This window comes from Homarus americanus, unplaced genomic scaffold, assembly GCF_018991925.1.
Source record: "Homarus americanus isolate GMGI-L3 unplaced genomic scaffold, GMGI_Hamer_2.0 scaffold22250, whole genome shotgun sequence".
Classification (NCBI taxonomy): Eukaryota; Metazoa; Arthropoda; class Malacostraca; order Decapoda; family Nephropidae; genus Homarus; species Homarus americanus.
This window is the reverse complement of record NW_024741189.1, coordinates 12,541,974-12,564,040: the sequence shown is the minus strand read 5'-3', so window position 1 is coordinate 12,564,040 and position 22,067 is coordinate 12,541,974. Positions and strand designations below refer to the sequence as shown.

At 37.5% G+C, this 22,067-nt stretch overlaps 1 protein-coding gene across 3 annotated transcripts; it reads right to left on the bottom strand.

Moving 5' to 3' along the window:
• Positions 1-5,840: 5,840 nt before the first annotated feature.
• LOC121875713 (E3 ubiquitin-protein ligase MIB1-like) lies at positions 5,841-19,520 on the bottom strand. 3 transcript variants are annotated; one of them, XM_042380360.1, is made up of 8 exons: positions 18,918-19,520; positions 17,137-17,247; positions 16,053-16,181; positions 15,359-15,540; positions 14,883-15,066; positions 14,238-14,403; positions 8,221-8,597; positions 5,841-7,087 (listed from the first exon to the last, which is right to left on the bottom strand). In XM_042380360.1, exons 1-8 carry the CDS (start codon positions 19,020-19,022, stop codon positions 6,947-6,949), a joined length of 1,395 nt encoding a protein of 464 aa, XP_042236294.1. In that variant the 5' UTR covers positions 19,023-19,520; the 3' UTR covers positions 5,841-6,946. The 3 variants fall into 3 exon arrangements, with proteins under 3 accessions (XP_042236294.1, XP_042236292.1, XP_042236295.1); XM_042380358.1 differs by having other exon boundaries at positions 15,359-15,549; positions 18,918-19,519; XM_042380361.1 differs by having other exon boundaries at positions 8,221-8,450; positions 15,359-15,549; positions 18,918-19,519.
• Positions 19,521-22,067: the final 2,547 nt, after the last annotated feature.

Sequence of the window (22,067 nt, the reverse complement as noted above, 5' to 3'; positions counted from 1 at the left end):
AAGGCTCGTTTCCGCTTGAGAGCAGAATCTCGGTGGTTATTGTCGACTGTTCTCTCATCTGTGTATCAACATGAGAACGAACTTCTGCGAGTTTCAGCTGTCGAGAGTCTTCCCGACAGTCGCTGTTGGAGAGAACTCTCAGTGGTGTGTTCACCTGACTAGAGCTACACTCTGTAGTGACTCTCAGTCAGTCGGCAGCAATGGGTGGTAGAGGACGTGACAGAAAGTTTGCTGCAGCAGTAATAGTTATGCTGATGCTAGAGAAGAAAAAGCAAAAACAGAAAAGGTGTTGGATAAAGCGCTGGGTGGAACGACGAGGTGAACAATCATCTCTCAAAGTATCTGACTAAACTTGCCTTTATTAGTGTGTGGTAAATTATCAAATTGCATTGGTATATTTAACGTAGCACATATTTTTATCGTTAGTAGTATTCAAAGAAATCTTTGGCTTTACATTAGAGTATTTCTGTTATTTCAGTCATTTACACATTTTTGATAATGTGTATAAACAAATCCCATACCTGGTTTTTTAAATTGTGGAGTTTTCTAAGAATTTCCGACTCCGTGACATAAATTTTCTTACTGATGTTGGATGTGACTTGGGATTTCTTCTCTTTGTTGCGGTAGTCTTCCTTCTTGTGATCCCACAAATTAGGATTCTCTTCATACAAAGATATCAACTGAAAAGTCTTCTCCTGAGTCCAGTGCTCTCAAGAGCACAGTCAGACTGCGAACCTGGTTCATATAGCTGAGAGTTGACGTGACAGTTGCAGGCTACGTGTAACACGATAGCAAACTAGCAGAAAGTAGCTGTCCGACAGTAAACTCAAACTATCTGACAGAACTTTACTCTCAAGTGGACATAGGCCCTTAGAACTGAAAACAATGTGTGGATTCAAACTAAGCACTCAAAGTACTGTGCTATGGCTGAACATCTTTATAAAAGAAATTCAAGATATACTATTGTCGTGGTAGGTGAAACAATGACCTCTGTTGTCTGGGATGGTTAAAGGATACAGTACTGGTAATTTATAGCCTTCAAAAATGCAAAATCGGAATGGAAAATTTGCTAATATGTGCCAGACAAAACAAGTTACAAATAATATATACTCTTCGATGTAGTGTGAAGCTTCTCCAGGACAAAATACGCCTCCACCCTATTCCCCTATTCCCCAGCTAAGTTTCATTATTGCAAATTTAGGTACTGGTGAAGTGGAGAAGATTTTACAGGCCCAAGATTCAAGGTTCCACCATGAAGGGATATCCAAGTGAAGCACAATTATAAGTTGATAAATATAAAGGAAACTACTGCATGGTGAAGTAAATCTACAATAAATATATGTTATGTATTTTCTCGGTCAAGCTGAGATTTTTTTCTGTACCTCACACCGGTATTACAAGCTGCAGCATCATACAAGTACAAACACAACAATTTCAATCTTGAAATAAGCATTCAAAAGTTAGTAGTCAATGGTTTAACAGAAAACAGTCATAATTTTTTAAATACTGAATTTACACTGATAAATCAATCACAGGATGTTTACAATTTGTTTTTAAAATATACATCTCAGATTAAATGTATGACTACATATTTTTTTTATACTTGTCTGCCTTTTTTTGAACCCTTTGATTCCAAAAAATTCCTTTGGTATAATTGGTTTGCTATACAGCATTACTGATCATGGTATTTAAGCACAGTACATACAGTGTATATATCAAATGTGTGAATTCCTTAAGCTCTCTTTATATTTCAGGTTCAGGCACTACCTCATTTATTTTCTGGAGAGGAAGTTTACAAGTTGATATAAAAGGCAGGTAACATTACTCCTTGTATTATTATGCATCCACACTAGTGACAAGATTTTAGTATTATGATAAGCTACACTATACAGTCTACTTAGCTATATACAATTTTTACTCTACAAGCTAAATGATTTTTTTACCAATCTTTGTTCACTGTACAAATATCAATTTATGTATATAGATTACAGAAGATATCACTATATGATACTGGAAACATATAGAAAATCCTTCATACGTCAGACTTATCCAGCAGACCTTAAGGACCATTACAAGAGTGCTGTAATACTTGTCATGTCCTAACATTACAGTACTGTAGTGACTGTACCATATTTTCAATCATGCAGATGGAAAGTGAGACAAGATATTCACCAGAAGAAAATTGCTTACTATATCACAGCTTAGATCCAAAGTATAACAATGTCAGTCATATAAAATATAAATCTGTACGTTACAATCACATAATCTAAATTTTTACACATTAACATGGTCTCGTTCTGCAGCTAAATGATCTCACCAGATATAACTAATTGGAACAAGTCTTACTCTCAGATTACTGCAGCTTGAATGTAATATCAATTGTCTTAACAGCATGAATATTGCTACAGTACTTTTTTCACCCTGTAAAGTTTGCAAAGTTTTAATGTCCAGATAAGCAGGGGGAAAGTACTGTGGTTGACATTTAAATTGATGATACTTGAACAATCTTTGATGATACTTGAACAATCTGAACCAAAGAAAAAAAATTATAATACAAATACCTGTACAGTATATCAAAACCTTTGTGTGATTAATTCACCTTTAATTATAAACAAGTAATGGATGACTGATGAATATTTACAATAATGATAAAAAGACTAAAAAATATGGCAGTAAACCTTACTTGAAATTGGTATGTATTGAGAGATATGCTAAAGGGTCACCTCCCCTGGGAGAAATAAGCATACTTTACTGTAATATGTATCAAGCATAGTACTGTACAGTTCTCTGCTGAAGAGTTTGTGCATTAATAAAAGTTAAAAGTTCCAGGGGAGTGTAATGCATTATGTGAAAGTGTGACTTGAATAACGGATGAGACATATAATCTCTTCATCATTACAAACGTTTTATGGCCCTTTTCAGTTTAACCCTTTGGCAGTGAATTACAGTATGACTAAAGACATAAAACACAACATTCCTTCTCACTGCAAAGTAAGACTTAGGTCGGCAGTTGTCAGAAAACAATTTGAACATCCTGTGTGGTTCGTCGACCACTAAATGGTACCAGTACAGGAATATACTGCCCCTACACGGTGGCAGAGTTAAATCTCACACTTAACCAATGACTCAATCAGCTGACTGTCACCACCTGCTCTGTGATGTATTTATCTTTATCTTCTCCATTTTACTTTATTTTCAACATTACAGTGGAGTATTTAGTTAAGTTATGAACATGATAATATAAAGTGTCTGTCTTGTTTGATTGCTCAACTAAAATCAATTGACATGACATAAAATAATTTTCTTTTACAAGTGTTAAAAATTAACACAGTAAATTTTGTAGTTTTATAATATAATATTCTGCATCTAACGCTTGAGTAACACTTATGATTTTTTAACAGCAATTGGTATAATGTTAGCAAATATTTATAGATTAAAATGAGGAATCCATAAATACTTTTGTTTTCATATTTTCCTTCTGCTGCCATCAGAAATATTATTGTCAGCTGTGGCAACTTTAAGGTTTTGTCTTGATAAAAAAATAGTACAGTACAGTAGTAGGAAAGGACCAGTTACTCTTTTCATATTTTACTAGAGAATTGACATTCCTTGGATATGTAACTGGAAATTAATTACGTGGCCAAAGGGTCAAATAAGGTAGGGGCAGATCCAGGAATATTAAAACGAGGGTCCAAGAAGTTGTGGGTGGGGGAACAAGGCGAGCGCAGCGAGCCCACCCAGCTGGGGGGTTTGGGGGGGTCTGCAAGCCCCCTGAAATTTTTTTGAAATCTGACCAATATCATGGGCATTTTGAGGCCATTTTGAAGCCATGCACACTTGATACAGTATTAGATTATATTCTGAAGTCAATAGTATACACTTTTTACTATACAAAAATGCCTGAATACAATACTGCATAAAGAAAAAAGTATTGGAATTTTCTGGTGAAAAGGGGGGCTCCGGACCCCCAGGACCCCCCCCCCCCCATCCGCCCTTGTAAAATACAAACTGCATACAGTACCCCTACAGATGTGTTTACAAAAAAAAATTCTAGTAACCTTTTTTCTTTGGCTTCATCATACATATGTAATGTTGCACACTGTATAAAAGGCATATTATATATACTGTATTTAAGCAAGTAAAGTTTAAACTTGGAGGAAAAATTCTTCCGTTTAATATTTAATATCAAGTTAACAAGATCCAGTAGGGTCAAAACCCGGGGGCACTGGAAAAAAGATCTACGAACAGTGACACAAAAGGTACAGTTTTCCCCCAAATATCTAAGGAGGGGAAAGACTGATTAATTATCAAACTTGTTCGAGAGGCTCACATAAGGCAGCACTGAGCAAAAGACTGGGACTCTCACTCAATTTGTTCTCGAGGTACCGTGTTCTAAAGTCCTATACACAAATAAACAGCATTTCCAGGTCCCATCCCTTTATGCAGTAGGAGACAAAAATTAGTTCCCCAAAAAGATAATGTACATAGGGAGACTAATTTCCACAAGAAGGTAATAGGTAGTTTGCTTTTCATATGACTTATATTTTCATGACCTTAAAAAATAAAATAAATAAATAAATGCTAGAATGAGTCTGAGATACTGTATCATTACATAGCCTAAGTCAGGATTGAGCAACTCTGTACAGTCACCAAATCCAAGGGGTTGAATCCCAAGGCCCCAAACTTAGAACATAAGAAAATAAGGAGTCTGCAATAGGCCGGTTGGCCTGTGCATGGCAGCTCCTGTCGAGAGTTACTACCACTCTCTATCATCCATGAATCTATCTAGCCTCCTTTTGAAACTTTCCAGAGTTCCAGCACTTACTACAAAGTTGCTAAGCTTGTTCCACTCGTCCACCACCATATTTGTGAACCAGTTTCTTCCTATCTCCCTCCTAAACCTAAACTTATCCAACTTAAATCCGTTGCTCCGAGTCCTATCCTGCTCGGATATTATAAGAACTTTATCTATATCCCCTCTATTGTGTGACTAGTATCTAAGTATTGAACAAATTTGAAAAGTGGATTATACTTTGCCTTTTCAGCAAACTCTTGAAGGATAATCGTAGGTATAAGAGTATCCTAAAAACAGAGAAGGCTGAATAGGCTTTGCTGTTGAGTATAAAGATGTACATTTTGATCTACTAAGCTTCAACTATAAGATTTTTACAAGGATAAACACAACAGATCCATTTCCACCACTGAACAGAGGAGACATTCAGTACCTCCTGAGACCTTACAGATAACTAAGTATTTATATTAGGTTTTTACATATGGTAGGTATTGACTGGTGGTGACACACTGTCATATGTGTTAGTTTTGTAAACACAGTACAGTATATTTACATTACATTGTAAGTGTGTTTAGTTTGCTCCAAGAGTTTGCTTAAAACCCCCAGGTATGTTGGCTATAGGGAGATGCTCAATCAATCCTGATACAGTATATTGTTATAAATGATAAAATTAAGTCTGACAGATAAAAATGAATGTGCAAGTCATGCCAAAAACAACACAGTACACATTTTGTAAATTAGTAATACTGTACATAATTAATTAATTAATCATATTTTCTAGTGCCAGCCAACACCTTATTGCTCGGCCATGGAACAAGATAAACAAATATGAAGAAGTAAACTGAATGGTGTAGAGATGGTAAGCTTAGCTGCCAGTACAGGGATCCCTCACTATACAAATATTCACACTACGTATATATATTTGATTAAAATAATATTGTTTTCTTACACCTCTTTCTCTTTACATGAAAGCTCTTCTCGCTTATACAAATATGGTCCCTTAAGGTAATGGAGCAAATTACAGTAGTTAGGTAGATTATTTTTGTTGTTTATGAACTGATTTAATTTTTTTTTTTAGGTATGACATTAAGGTTTTCTTGTCATTAGGGAACTGAACCCTATTTTCCCCTATATGTTATGTTATTTGATATATAAATATTCCCTTAAGGAAAGGTTTTCAAGGAACTTAACCCATTTATATACTGAGGGACGCCCGTAGTAGGATAAAATCAGGATCACCAATAACTGAAGAGAATTCATGAGTTCATGCAGGAGAAAATTCAAAGATATACCTAATAAATTTAGGAAATGCCTGTATTAAAAAGTTAAACATAAAAGAAATTCATCCACATTTTACAGCAAATATGTGCATGAGTCACAACTTGGTGTAAAGTATTTATAACTGCAGGAAAAAAATATTGTTTTTGGTAAACTACATGTGAGAAGGGCATGCAAAAGAATTATTAAAATGAAATAAAAATAAAACTTTACATCGACTTATTCACTCACAAGTATAATACATATTAAAAAAAGATAATATGTGAAACAACACAACACAATTTCTAGAACAACAACTAATATAGATGTTTAATTCCTTTAAATTTAAATAAAAACTGTGGTGTGGCTTTATTGAGCACAAAATGTCAGTACCGCAGATTCAGTGTACAGTAAATATGGGTAATATTGTTGGCTCACAAGTTACAAAGTTGAGAAAATATTTTGTTTAAAAACTATTGTACTTTACAATAAAAATTCTTTCAATGGTAAAACTATAGATTGTACAGTAAAAAGATTATTCTGAATTAGGAAGAATAAAATATTAAATGATTTATAGCCACTTTTTCATCAAGATGTAAATCAATTACAAATACAGAAATGATAAAATCGTTATCACTCAGACTGAAAGGCAGTAATGCCGACGTTAACATCTGGCCGTCTAAAAATATTGTATTCAACGCAGGATACAGTACAGTATATTTCCTTCACATAACAGGGAATGAACTTTCAGCAAATCACTCAGAAGTGACTTGAAAGTTGCTTTAAACAATAATCAACAAATATTATAAGAAAGCTTGCATCTATGTCTTGATTGTGGAAAACATGGAATGCACCTCTCAAACTTCTGATCAAACTGCATGAGCCCCACACTTAGGCTCAGAACACCAAAATGCGCTTTTCCACAGGTTTGCGGCATATTGGACACTCGTGCATACGGTCACCGCACATCTGGCATGTTCCGTGACCACAGAGGAAGATCATGTTCTTGAGACGATCAAGACACACAGGACACATGGTCTGAAGACGGAGATAAACAAGTTATAATTCTTTAATACTGTACACTATATATACAGGTAATAATAATAATGGTTGCCCCTTGTGTAATGAGGATGGCCGGCCCAAGGGCCATCTAGGCGTGAATTTGTTTAAGGAGTAGAAGCTGTAACCAACACAACAACCACACACTAAGTTAACGAGTTGCATAACCCAGTGTCAAGGAATAGTCTGAGAAGACCGGACAACTAAGCAACTGCACTGGCTAACCATTAGCCCAGAACACAATCCACAAATCGATTAACATCCAGGTTCCCAATTACTGGTAGGTAAAAAGAGGCAAATGGCGAAAGAAACTTGCCCATAGTTTCACCCTTCCCGGGTCCGCTCGCTTGCAAGGCGAGGATGCTGACCATTACACCACAGGTCACTACACACTATATATAGGACTCAAGTATAAACTTTATATGATACAGTATACAGGTATACTGATCTACAGCTTGAACATACTTTTGCTATACCATAACCATCCTATATCAGTACAATACCAGCTTATCCAACCAATGTTTTCCTTTATGGTTAATCAATCCTAATTCTTCAATATTTCAGTAAAAAAAAAATATCTGGTATATTTTGTGAAGTAGTAGTTTTACTTTGATGAGTACTGTACATGACAAAATTCTATATAGCACAGAGTGTAGTGAAACCTTCAAATAACAGACCTCCATATAATGGACTAACATCTCACATATAGTTTGTTAAATAGAGGTTTCACTGTATCTATGTCACACAAAGAATTTTTTTTGTTTTAATAAAATGGAAAACATGTGGTTGTAATTAATACATATGTTTATTTTCTAGCTACCTAGCATAGTGTTTATCTTGGATCATCAGATTATCCTCCAATTAATTGCTCTTACTAAATACAAGTGTCTGCATGGAGAGTGTTGGGCTCAGAAAGGCAAGAGGTTGGGTTTTATTCTGGTGCTTGCTGTAGTTGTAACCGTATGTAAGTCTCTGTGAGCTGGTTTAAACATGACTTAGTAAAGTATAGGATAGTAAACATGAACCACAATCAAAAACATGACTGTACATGTACAGTACAGTACTGTACCTCTCAAACCAGAAAAGTCAAAGAATTCAGTGATTAATCCCACCTGTTCCTTAATATCATGGAGTTGCTGCTGTAGCTTCTGCAAGTCTGCAGATGACATATCTCGTGAACCATTGTTCATGAGTGGTCCCGTCGGTCCAGGGACCACAACTCCTGTTGCTGACGCTGCTCCTGATGTCACATTGCCAGCATTGTTGCTGCCTCCACCACTACCGCCAACACTACTGCCACCACTACTGTTGCTGGCACCACCAGGAAGAATGGATGCTGGTGCTGGAAGGTTATGATCCCAGTTAAGGTTATTTGCAATTGAATCCATCAAACTGCCACCACCACCACTGCCACCACCACCACTGCCACCACCACCTTCACTGGCACTGTTGTTGGGGGCCACACCAGGACCAGAGTTGGAGGCCACCACTGCAAGGTTACAATGCATCAGTTAATACTATTCAAGGTAAAGAAGCAAAAGTTGATTAATATGTTCTTAATCTGATAACATGCATAACATACTCTAAACAGATGATTATTTGGAGAGCATTTAGCTACAAAAAAATTAGGCATTTTTAATAACAAAGACTACAGTTATTAAAATTTGCCCACTGCTTTAGAAACATGGGTTCATGAGTTCCATTCAAGACATTTGTAACTTTAAATTATATCAGAACCACTGAAATAATATTAAAAGTACAAAACAATACTAAATCTTAATCAAGTTGCTAATAATATTTAACACAACAATTTTCCTTCACAAAGATTATTATAATTAATTAATCAACTACAAAAAGGTCTCATACACAGAAAAAATGAGTACTGTTAACTGAGGTGTTAAACTAAGTACAGTATACGTGTAGCTAAGGTGAACCACACAACTCAGCAACAAGACACAAGATTAGCAAGGCTTATGAAGACTAACATGACAAATGAATGAGGAACAGTAATAATTAGGAGAGAATAGGTTAAAATTATAAGTTTTAAGACAGGAGAGATTTAAATTGTCATTTCATTAAACAGTTGAAATTAAAATAGGAGTTTTTTGGAGGGAAGTTAAAATAACTATTTTCAGGTAAAAAAAAAGTTGAAATTATCAGATTTAAAATAGAACAAGTTGAGATGTTCATGTTCAAGATGAATTAATCAAGATGGGATGAGCGTATTAGACTGCAAATGCAAGTGTAGTGGCCTAAAGACCCAGCAATCAATAAGAGGCAAGATGCCTAGTGTACTCCACATCAGGGCTGTCGGGATTTCCGACTCTTGTTAATCGAACACGCTGACTGGTTCAACTGCTCGCGTTGTGATTGGTTGCGAGAACATGACGTAATATTACGATTTTCTATAAGAGAAGGGAAAATGTTTGGTGAAGGGTAACGAAGATCCCAGATACAGTGATTATATTAGAGTAGTCCTCATACTCAGTGAATTTCATTGTTTCTGTCATTAGTTTTATAAATTTCTGAATAATAAACACTGCATTATACACCAATCACAGTGTTATATGAGATCACAATAGATTTGTATTTTATCAATTGTAATTTGTATTACTTTAGTTCTGCTAAAATATCGCTAGTAAAATGTAGGTAAGGTAATTAAATACATCTAAATTTATTTCTGTGTATTCTATATGGTATTTTAGCCATGAAAAAGTATATTTCCTAAAGTCGGTAATTTACCGAGAGTCGGAGCAGTGACGTCACGGCTTACCGACTACGTCATCAATTTACCGATTAGCAGACGAATTACCGGATTTGAACCAATCTGCGTGTTTGATAAACAAGGGTCGGAAATCCCGACAGCCCTGCTCCACATGCACTCGGGGATCTAATGCACAACAGAACAAATCATTTACCTGACTCAAAACAAAAGAAAATCTATAGTTAGGAGTTTGGAACCCTGGGAAATCCTAAAAGAAAATTATAAAATAAACTATAAATTAATGAAGATGTGCACATTTCCTCTTTTTTTTTATTTTGCTAAACCAACAATAATAAATAAAAAATCTTCCTTCAAGTTTCAGTCATGCCTTCTTAACACTGTATTGAACAGGTGGCATTTTATTGAACTTTCTCTCTCTCTCAAGTTGCCTAAACTAGAGAGTCAAGTACAAAAAAAGAAACAGAGGACACAATGTACAGTACAGAAAGCACAAAGTTCAATAAAATCTCAATGGCAAACATCATGATAAAGATGTACTGTACAGTGGAACCTCCATATAACAAACTTCTCTTTCCATATAATAATTTTGATGGGGGTTTCACATCTAACTGACCCTTGATATAACGGACTTTCCTCTCCATATAGTCCATTAAATAGAGGTTACACAATCAAAGAGAAGCTATAATGTAGTAACAATACCAGAACTATTAATGATCAAAAAGAGTAAATTGTTCACAAGAGACTGAAGAAATTGTTATCATGAAGCTTTTGGTTAAATGAACTTCCTGCACACTGATTTGCAGAGCAGGTGTGAGAGGAAGAGGTATACAGCAAGTCTGTTAAATAAGGCTTCACCGTGTTAGCGGATGATGTCGCATTAATCTTGCATTGCATATTTAATCACTGGCAGCTATAATCTCACTCAGTCACATGCTTAACTATCACCCATTCACCCACCAACAAGTTTGCATTGGTTAAATTTTCTCGGACAGTTGGAAGAGGGTTATTCCTATTGTCAGTTAATTAATACTGTACAAGACTGACCTCCTACCGACAGTAAATTCTGGGCATAGGATACTGGAGGGTTCCATGTTCAATACATAACAAACTAACAAGAAATGCAGGAAAAAGTTAAATGTTTCCTCAGAAGAGGATCATAAAAAATATTCTTTATAATCTCAGGAAATTTATGTTATACATTTCTCATAAATAATAGTGAAAGAAATGAAGGAGTGCAGAGTAAATTTTAATCTTATAGTAGAGGGAATGGAGAGAGCAACCCTGAGATCTATAACTGATAAGTGGTCCAAGGAAGAAACTAATGAGTTAATAGCAGAACAGATTACTCAGGTGGGCAATGTTTTATACTGTGGGCAGTCTTGTCACCCAGTTAAATTTAGTCTTTAGGTTTTGTATTTCTTATTATTATTACTTTTTTCTAATTGGATATTATTATGTTTACACGATCCAAAAGCCAAGCCTAGCCTACCCTAACCTTACCATACCATGACTGCAGAATATATGAAAAAAAGTGCCTAAAACTTACAGGAATTGTGGAATTAATACATGATAATGGATATAATTAATTCAAGGGTCATTAATTAACATCCCTACTCAAAATTCAATACCTTAATCGCAGATCATTATTCAGCAAAAAAAGTCGGACATCTCTTTGGTTACAGTACTGGAATGTTGTAATTAATTTGTGGTCTGTTATATATATATATATATATATATATATATATATATATATATATATATATATATATATATATATATATATATATATATATATATATATATATATATATATATATATATATATATATATATATATATATATATATATATATATATATATATATATATATATATATATATATATATATATATATATAACTTAAGTATGGCATGAATGGCAGCTGTAATGTTATGTCTATTAACTTTGTATGTCCAGTGTTACAAGAGATAAACTTCTTATAATACACTGCACAGTAAAATGAAACTGCATTATATTAATCAGATGATATGATAGTAGGTGAGAGGCATGTGTGAGGGAGGTCAGGGGTGGTATACATACACACACAAGCTAAGCATGTTTCTAACTGGCTCTCTTTTGCTAACCCACCATACAAGGTGGCCTTTGACTGGTGCTCCTAAATCTAAGGTAATGCTTCTGTCAGTCTTGCCTCCTGATCAAGTGAGAGCTGAAGGAAAATGAATTCTCAGAGAAATAAAGATAGACATGTAGAGAGAAGAATGAGAGGTTGTGAGAAGATAAATGTTGAATAATATCAATAAAATAATGCACCTGGAGACTTTATGAAGGGAGTTTCATAGCAAACATACAGTACATGACTTCACTTTCTAAAGGAATAAGGTGCATACCCTTTTTGGTCTACTAGATATATGATCCAACCAGATACATCTATACTCTTTGTTTATCTTTTACTTCACCTTATCAAACTGAATTATGAGGTTTTCTCTATAGTACATTAATGTACAAACCAAATATCAGTTTCTTTTGAAGGCACTATGACCACTGTATATTATTTAAGGGTCTATAAAATAAGTGAAATAATTAGAAATGTGTTTGTTGACACACATGTCCCTACAGCACAACAAATTAATTTGCCAAAAGGGCATAACTGCATTCATAATCGTCAAAATGTAATACCCAGACAATATGAAAATTTTATCATGATGGTTAGATTGCCTTCTTAAAAAGTGTAAATCAATGAAGAAAATTTGAGTTTTTTTATTAGAAAGCAGTTCAAGAAGGTATAAAAGCAAGTGAAAAGAGTTGAAGATAAGCCTTCATAAGGATAAAAATGTATTTTCATAAAACCTGTATTTTCTGAAAAACTTTAGGTCAAGGAGTAAAATATTTTTGCCACAAGAAAGAAGTGTACAAATACACCGATGTTTTCATAAAATTAAATTATATAACAAATAGTATTTATCTGGACCTTCAGCTGTAACCTTGAGCTTTAACACTGGGAACCTTAATTACGTGTTTTACACTTGTCTTGTGATAACAAATACAATAGTCATTTAAAATTCCATTAAAATGTCAAGTATCATCAAAATATTATTACCACTTGAACAAAGAGTTATGCTCCAGATAATCTTTAACCTTCTGTGATCATGACTTGTGCCACAGATATTTTAATATGATGTTCTAACACTTTTCCTAAAGATGAAACATAATCATGTACAGTAATATATTATTGAAATTTCTCTCTTAATATAAGTTATAATCTGCCTACTGCTGATCATCAGAAGTGACCTTCACCCTTGACACACACGCACATGTGAATTTCATATTCTGCATATTGTCTAGTGATGATACAAGCACCAAACCCTGAACAAGGTTTTAATCTTTTAATTTTTCTTTGGCTCTGAACTTAACCAAGAAATTTGAATCGGTAATCATTATTTTGTCTTGTGATGACACACACACCACCATACAGTCTTGCTAAAATATCTATATTAACACATGAGTTATGTTCCAAAGTTGAGATCTTTGACCTCCAGCTATGACCTTGATGTATACTGATCTGTATCATCTAGAGAAAATGTGCAGTTGTACACGCATTAATTTGTCTCTCAAGTTTGAAAGTAACTTGATTGAAACTGCAGGACCAGCTAATTAAACAAGTTTTTTGGTTAAAAAGGAGGTTCATCCACATAGACAGACAGATATACAAATGAACTGGGGTAACCTTTATGCTCCTTTTTGCAGAGGTTTGGATATAGTATACAGTATGCAGTTTGTTGTAAAGGCAAATTTTTTCATAATATCAAATAGGTGTGTATCCCATATAGTTCAAGTAAACGAGTTTATACTGTACTGGGAGGTGGGGCGGGGGAGTAGCAAAACCTTTGTTTTACTGGAATCTCCGCTGCTTCAAACTGTCCAGTGCAATAAGTGGTCCAGTAAAGTGACATTTCACTGTACGTACATATATATTAGAATCACACACATAATGCAGAAGTATACAATAAGAGTTAATCATACCAACAGGTTGTCTGACAAAGGCAAGGTGCATTGTACTTTAGCAATAATCTTGAAGTGTTTTTTCTTTTTATAGAATAATTGAAATTCCATATTCATCAACTGAAGAACATCAAATCAATTAGAAAATCATAGACTGTCTATATTACTACAAACACTGTGGAAAAAAGATGTAGTATACTGTACATCAATCGAGGCTACTGAAAAAAAAGTACAGTGTGTACAGTACATGGATAACAGAGATAAGAATGGTTATATAGATACTGTACAGTACAGTACTGTAAGGGTTGAAGACAACATGAAGCAAAACTGTACAATAAACTTCATATTGTTCAACCACTTTGTAAGTTCTATGGGAACAACTACAGAACATTTCTCATTCCCACCTTGTCCTCCACAGCAGACAATAAATGGAATCTGCTTTTCAATGACTCCACGGCACTGTACACACTTCTTCATGAGGGAGGCACAGTTATCACATGCACACATGTGTCCACAGGGTTGGAAGAGAACTGTAGCCTGTTTGTCTGAGCAGACTACACATTCCTCAATCTGTAAAGGCATCATGAATCAGAGCTACTCACTCAAGCACTGTTATGGTTAGTCATATGGAAAAGGTCATAGTGTTTGTAAACAATGAATATCATCACACATTACTGGTATACAGTATAATGTAGTGGAATTTTTTTAGTTATACCGTATACAATATATATCAGAGCAATTAATACAGACTTCTTCCCACAAAATAAATTTCCATTTGTAAATTATAATATTTATCTTATACACTACTTCTTTTATCAAGTAATCTCAATTATGGTGTCTTACAAAGTTTTTATATAAGTCTATTAATTAACAAACTAAGATGGTTCCATTAAGCTTATGGGCTGTGGGGTGCTCTTGTATTCTGGACAAATGTTCACCACCTATATACAGTATTCATCTTTTCATTGGCAACTCTGTCACCAGCCACTGCTATAGTGTACTGCTAGTGTAATGGTTTTACAACACATTCCATATTCAGAGATTCTTACTTTAGTTCTAGACTGGACAGGTTCTTTACACATGAGGCACTTCTTGACCCGTGGGGAACAGATGGAGCAAGTGGCTATGTGGCCACAAGGCCCAAACAGAGTGTCCCGCTTGGTGTCTGAGCACACCATACACTCCTCCAAACTCTCCTCTTCACACACTTCAAGTGCACCCATATCACCGGAACTGTAAATTGCAAAATTTGGTACAGTGCTGTACAGTATTATGCAAAATACTGTACTGTATCTTAAATGTGCAAGATACAGAGAATACAAAAAAATTTTAGTATAAAATAAATACTATATACAGTACATTACATGAAAAATATTCAGATTTTTTTAGACATTAAAAAAAATCCTATTACTTTATGTTACGATACTATACAGAAATTGGAACATAATTGCAATAAAAAATGCCAACATTTCTAAAATTCACATGAAATTCATTATTTCTTTCACTAAGCAACAGCTATATTTACATAGACTTGTCCTTATAGCACTTGGTAAGGGCTTTGCACAGGTTGGGGTCTGGACAGAGATCTAGTGGAGTCTGTCCCTTCTTGTTCTTGATGTTGAGGTCAGCACCATGAGCAGCGAGGAGACAGGCAATGGAGGCTGGACTCTTCTTGTCAACTCCTTGGGTCCCCAAACCCATCAGCAACTGAGGTGACTTAAAGAGTATAAGTTAAAGGGATTTGCAACAAAAGGAATTCATAAAATGTTATATAAATACAGGAAGTGGCAAGCTTGTACCATGTAGTGACAACTGTTGTTTTAGGTAGAGCACTGCAACAGATTCCTGATTTCACTACAGTATATTCCTCACTAAAGCTTCCTTAATTACTATGATATAAGGAATGATGGTTACTGATGTGATCTTAGGTCTAACATAACATAATGTCTCCGAGTACAATAAGATTTAACATTGTGATGGTGTGCGATACAGTGCAGTGTATAGTACAATATTGTACCATATCACAGTGATGGGGAGTAGTGTATAAACTATCAAATTATATTAACTGAGTCACAGAATAATCAAATCAGACTGAACAGCAGATTTTCAAATAGCTTCTACTTTTCAGTTGAAAATCATGTTCCTTTTCATGTTCAGTAGTGAGAAGAAATTAATAGAAGTGTGAGTACAGTAATCTGGCCATTCCTCCCTCTCCTCACCTTTCCAACATCTTGCATGTCCTGCAGCTGCCGCAGTTGGGAGAGTGTGTGGTGCCGCAGAGCTTCATGCAATGGAGTATCTCCATCCTTGTCTGCTAAATTCAAGTTAGCACCCTCTCGAACAAGCAGCTAAAAACAATAAAATTATAATTCAGTTAATGATCACCACTCATACATAATTACAGCTACTGAACATAGTACCAGAGTTGTACTGGCCATTTCTGCCTTTGTGTCATGGTACATGGGCCCTCCACAGGCAATCTTTATGGGCTCCACTTTCCTCACCCTAAAAAAAAACAAAAACATTCTCTACTACCCTGATTCTTAAATCCTAGCTACTGTACACTGAGCCAATGACACGTACACAAGGTGATAAGATGTGGATATTACCAAGGTGTCTTTTTTCTATTAACTAATGGTATCACGATGGATGGCACAGTTGACACAGTATCAGGAAATGATCAGATGAATGAGTAATTCTTTTCAAAAAATTATAAACCTGGTGACAAATGCATAGGTCATTGCTAGTGGGATGCAATGGGCCCCAACTATTATTGCTAGTGGGGTGGAATGGGCTCCAACTATCATTGTTAGTGGGATAGAATGGGCCCCAACTACCATTGCTAGTGGGATGCAATGGGCCCCAACTATCATTGCTAGTGGGGTGGAATGGGCCCCAGCTATCATTGCTAGTGGGATGCAATGGGCCCCAACTATCATTGCTAGTGGGGTGGAATGGGCCCCAACAATCATTGCTAGTGGGATGCAATAGGCCCCAACTACCTTTGATAGTGGGATGCAGTGGGCCCCAACTACCATTGATAGTGGGCTGCAGTGGGCCCCAACTACCATTGATAGTGGGCTGCAGTGGGTCCCAACTTTAAATTAAATGGCATGTCTAAAGACTTCTCGTTAATCAGGAATGCCGACACCTTTTCTTCACTTCCAAGCACCACCAAACTCTCAATATCTATGAGATCAGACAACTCTAAGTAACATACCTGTATCTATAATGTATCAATATTGTATATCTATATTGATCATTAAAAACTATCTCATAAATAATAATCACACCTTCACCTACCCTAACAATCTGTGTATGGTGTCTCTCAACTGCCAAGTGGAGTGGTGTCTGCAGGTTCACATTCTGAAGGTCCATGTTAGCACGGCCTTGGTGGACCAGAAGCTCAGCAACCTGACCAAAGATGAATGAAAGTTCACATACTGTCCTTCAGAAGCACACTCCATATGTTCAAATGAATCACAGACATGCACAGGTAAATTTCTGCAGGTGGTAAGTAGAGATGAGGGCATTACTAAAGTGTAAATTTATAAGTACAACCTCAGCTAAACATTGGGACACTTTTCAGCTGCAAATCATTACTCATGTTCTTAACTCATCATGGGTGAGGATTAAGGTTGCCATAAAATATGCAAATTACAAATTATATATATTTCTGTGCATCATTTAGGAACCCCTTTGGGAACATACAACACTTAGATATACTACTGTATATCGAGAGATAAACATAACAGTCAACAAAGATATTACTGTACAAATTTACTAACATTTCATTGCTGATATCACTCACTAAGTTCAAATCACAAAGGGAATCTGTATAGTTCAGTATATTATTTTTTTTATGTTTAAAGGGAGACGGAGTTTATAGCACCGTCAAGTGGCATGTTAAGATGACTCTGGCAAGGAGTGGTGGTGGTGGGGATGGGGCAGCATGTACAGTATAAGCCGGGTTGCACAACACACACACACGTCTTGGCACAGGTGTCACTTTATGTTGGCACCCGACCACTTTCTTTACATCATTGTAACATTAAACCGAATGTTGAGACAAGCATTGAGAAGTTATGTAATGAAGTGTACCATGACAATTGGATATATATATGACATTATTGTATGGTACGCGCATATAACAGCATGCAGTACAGTAATATATACAAAGTAGAGCGAGACGTAGAGTGAGGGGCGATATGATAGAGGTGTATATATGGAAATCAGGGCTAAACAAAGGGGGGATTACAAAGGTACTCAAACTATCCAAATTTAGATTTAGACGCGAAATAGGTAAACATTGGTTTGGAAATAGAATAGTGGACGAGTGGAACAATTTACCTAAAATATCATCATTAATTCGAATATGCTGGATAGCTTCAAACATAGGTTGGATGGATATATGAGCAATAGGGGTTGGGTGTAAATGGGACTGCCCAGTATGGGCTAATAGGCCCGCTGCAGTTTCCTCCATTCTTATATTCTTGACGGTATAGTACATATCAATTATATATACAGGCAGCCCCCGACTTACGACAGGGTTAGGGACCCAAATCCAGGTCGTAAGTCGAATTGGTTGCAAGTCTAAAATGGGAAAATAATACATAGAAAATCTAAAATGGGTGTCTCTCTTTCTTCTCAGCACCACAAAACTCTCACTTTTAAGCTTGACAGCCATATTAAAGGGAATTACAAACGAAAATTTTGTCAGTACACAGTGCAATCACTAAAGTAAGGACTCGAAAATACGTAATTTGAAAAAATTTTGGTACAACTGCGGCGGTCGTATGTCCGGGTGGTCGTAAGTCGAGGAGTAGCTGTACTGACATACCTGTGTTGCATAATAATTATATAATATACCTGGGGTGCAATATAAGTACCGTATAATTATAGTACATTGATATATATATAATGACATACCTGGGGTGCAATATAAGTACCGTATAATTATAGTACATTGATATATAACAGTGTTAAGTCATAATATAGCATAATTAAATGATTCTGAGGACATTTTAAAAACTATTACGACTGTTAGAAAATATAAGAGAGAGAGAGATGATTTTATTCTTCACCTCGACGTGGTTGTTGAGGGCGGCTAGGTGAAGAGCCGTATATCCGTCATCTTTCTTCTCGTCCACCATCCAGGAACGAGGCACCTTGCTCAACAGGATCCTCATAGCACTGAAAAAAGCAACAAAAATAATAAATTCTTAATAACCACCAACAAAAGCGAATACTAACCTAAATTAAAATAACTTTATCTCATTTCTCCCAAATAGAGTTAGGATGGTCAGGTTAATCTTTAGGTGAAATGAACTGGGGTAACGAGATCCTATTCTCTTGGTAAACATCCATAAATAAAGTATATTTCTTAAACATTGTTAAAACACTTATATCCTGTGGGCAGTATAATTACTCCTACTTAAGATATCACTTACGTTAACGACTAAATATCCTTTACATCTTAGGATGAAATAAACCTCAAATATTTATTGCCACGAGTCTTACAAGAGAGACGATATTAACACAAGACAGGCAGTCTCAGTTCTTCAATAAAAAGACATATTTTTAACCACATCAAGCAAAAGTCTATCTACAGTTGTCTACAATACTCTACAGTGTTTGCGGTAAAAGTAGCATTAAATTAAAGGCTTCAACTGGAATAAATCATACTTTTTGTTTTCGTGAGCTACCATCGTCAGTGACTGTCAGGTGGATTTACCCCCCCAGCTCCCATTCCTTGATGCAGAAGTCAGGACCGAAGTCACCCTGACCTAGAGTTTATTAGCTTGAACCTCATGATTCCCTCACCACACCGCCATCTTACCACCCCACCACCACCCCACCCCCCACCATCACCCACCACCCCACCACCACAAATATGTAAAAACTATAAATAAAGTAAAGCCGTCACGGTGCAGCCTCTTCCTCTCCCCCTCAGCGCCCTCCACGCTATCAGCTGTTACCCTCCGCCACGCGTGCATTTTCATCATCCTCCCTCCCTCCTTCCTTCTCATCCTTTACTTCCCACACACTGTCTCCCTCTTCTATGCAGACTCCTTCCCTTTCCATTCTCCTTTATCTACAAATTTCTCCTTCTTCCCTCCTTGATTTCCTCCCCTCTTCCTTCCTTCTCTCCCTACCCCCTTCCTGCTTTCCTCCTTCTTCTCTTCCTACTTTCCGCCTTGTCCTCCCCTTCCTTCTCTCCCTCCCTCCCTCCCTCCCCTCCTTCCTTCCTTCCTTCACTTCCTACCCCATTCCTGCTTTCCTTCTTTTCCTCCTTCCTTCTCTTCCTACCCCCTTCATTCTCAATCTCCCTCCTTCCTTCTTTCCCTCACCCCTTCACCAACACGGACCCTCTGTACACTCACCCCTCCATAACATTTACCAAGTCAATGTTTGTTTATATAATCTGCCTTGCTCAGAAGTAATTCCTATACTCGATAATCATTCTTTTCCATCTATCCTACCTCCTTTTCTCTCCTTTCCCTCCCATTCCTTCACCTATTCCTCCTCCGGTAATCATTATTTTCCATCCTCTATCCTTCCTCCTTTCCATTCCTTTCTTCCTTCACCCGCATTACTACTCCTCCTCCCGCGCCCTCCCTCCGTCGTCCAGCCACCCTCCTCCACCTACACTCTCCACTACCTCCCCTCTTCCTCCTCCGCCCGCCCAGCTGCCTCCTTCATGACGTCACTTCCTCTCAGTTCTTAACACCCCTTCACACACTTCCTCCTCATCCACGTGTCCTCCTCATTCACCTAAGAGGAGAAATGTTGTTGTCTTTAATCAAACACTTTTCTTATTCTTATAATAGTATACTTCCTTGTTAGTATATTAGCAGTATACCTACCTTATCGTAGCAGTATACCTACCTTATCGTAGCAATATAACTACCTTATCTTAATACCATACCTTTATCTTTAAAATCTCTGTATCCGTTATCTATGAGAACAATGTAACCACCCTTTGATGATGATGATGATGATGATGATGATGAGGACGATGGTTTAACCCGTTGAGGACGATGTCATCTTGCAACATCGATACCATGTTCATCCGACACACACAACAGGTGAAGTGTGTTGTTCTGTGTCAATCTAAGGGCGGGGGGACACATCACCCCATACAACCTCCTCCCCGCAATCCAAACACCCCACGTCTATCTACCCCCACCCAGGCCATGTCTCCTCCCCCAGCCATGCCCCCTCCTACCACGGCCATGCCCCCGGCGGAGTGTGTAGGGTAACCATACCCGCAGGAGAGGAGCGCCCCTCTTCGCTACCACCGCCGGGCAAGATTTGCCCATACACGGCACTGCTGGCACCAGACTCTGCTCAGTGCCAGCCCGGACCCTGAATGGCACCCCCCGCCTGTGTCGTCACTTCGAGGAAGATCTTGATGTGAGAAGAAGAGGGGGTTGTGTGGCGTTGATGGGAAGGGGTTGTGGTAGTGATGGGAAGGGGTTGTGGTGAGTGATAAGGAAAGGGGTTGTGGTGGTGATGGGAAGGGAGGTTGTGACGAGGCGATGGGAAGGTGGCGGCGTTAATGGGAAGGGGTTGTGAAATTGAAGGGAAGGGGTTGTAGTGAAGTGATGGAAAGGGGTTGTGGTGTGATGGGAAGGGGTTGTGGTGTGATGGGAAGGGGGTTGTGGCTGGTGATGGGAGAAGGGGTTGTGGTGGTGATGGGAAGGGGTTGTGGTGGTGGGGAGGGGTTGTGATGGTGATGGGAAGGGGTTGTGGCGTTAATGGGAAGGGGTTGTGGTGGTGATGGGAAGGGTTGTGGCACGTTGATGGGAAGGGGTTGTGGTCAGTGATGGGAAGAGGTTGTATTGATTGATAGAGGTTGTGGTGTGATGGGAAAAGGTTGTAGTGGTGATGATGGGAAGAGGGGTTGTGGTGGTGATGGGAAAGGGGTTGTGGTGGTGATGGGAAGGGGTTGTGGTGGTGATGGGAAGGGGTTGTGGTGGTGATGGGAAGGGGTTGTGGCGTTGATGGGAAGGGGTTGTGGTGGTGATGGGAAGGGGTTGTGGTGGTGATGGGAAGGGGTTGTGGCGTTGATGGGAAGGGGTTGTGGTGGTGATGGGAAGGGGTTGTGGTGGTGATGGGAAGGGGTTGTGGTGGTGATGGGAAGGGGTTGTGGTGGTGATGGGAAGGGGTTGTGGTGTTGAGAGGTGGTGGCGGAGGAGGAGGAGGAGGAAGGACAGAGTTCTCTCTCTCTC

Excerpts from the sequence above, each read along its gene's own strand:
- LOC121875713 (XM_042380358.1), bottom strand. The coding sequence starts at position 19,022 with ATGAGGATCCTGTTGAGCAAGGTGCCTCGTTCCTGGATGGTGGACGAG. Across the intron at positions 15,550-16,052 it reads ACATGCAAGATGTTGGAAAG|TCACCTCAGTTGCTGATGGG; the intron begins GTGAGGAGAGGG and ends ATACTCTTTAAG. Across the intron at positions 14,404-14,882 it reads CTGTCCAGTCTAGAACTAAA|ATTGAGGAATGTGTAGTCTG; the intron begins GTAAGAATCTCT and ends ATGCCTTTACAG.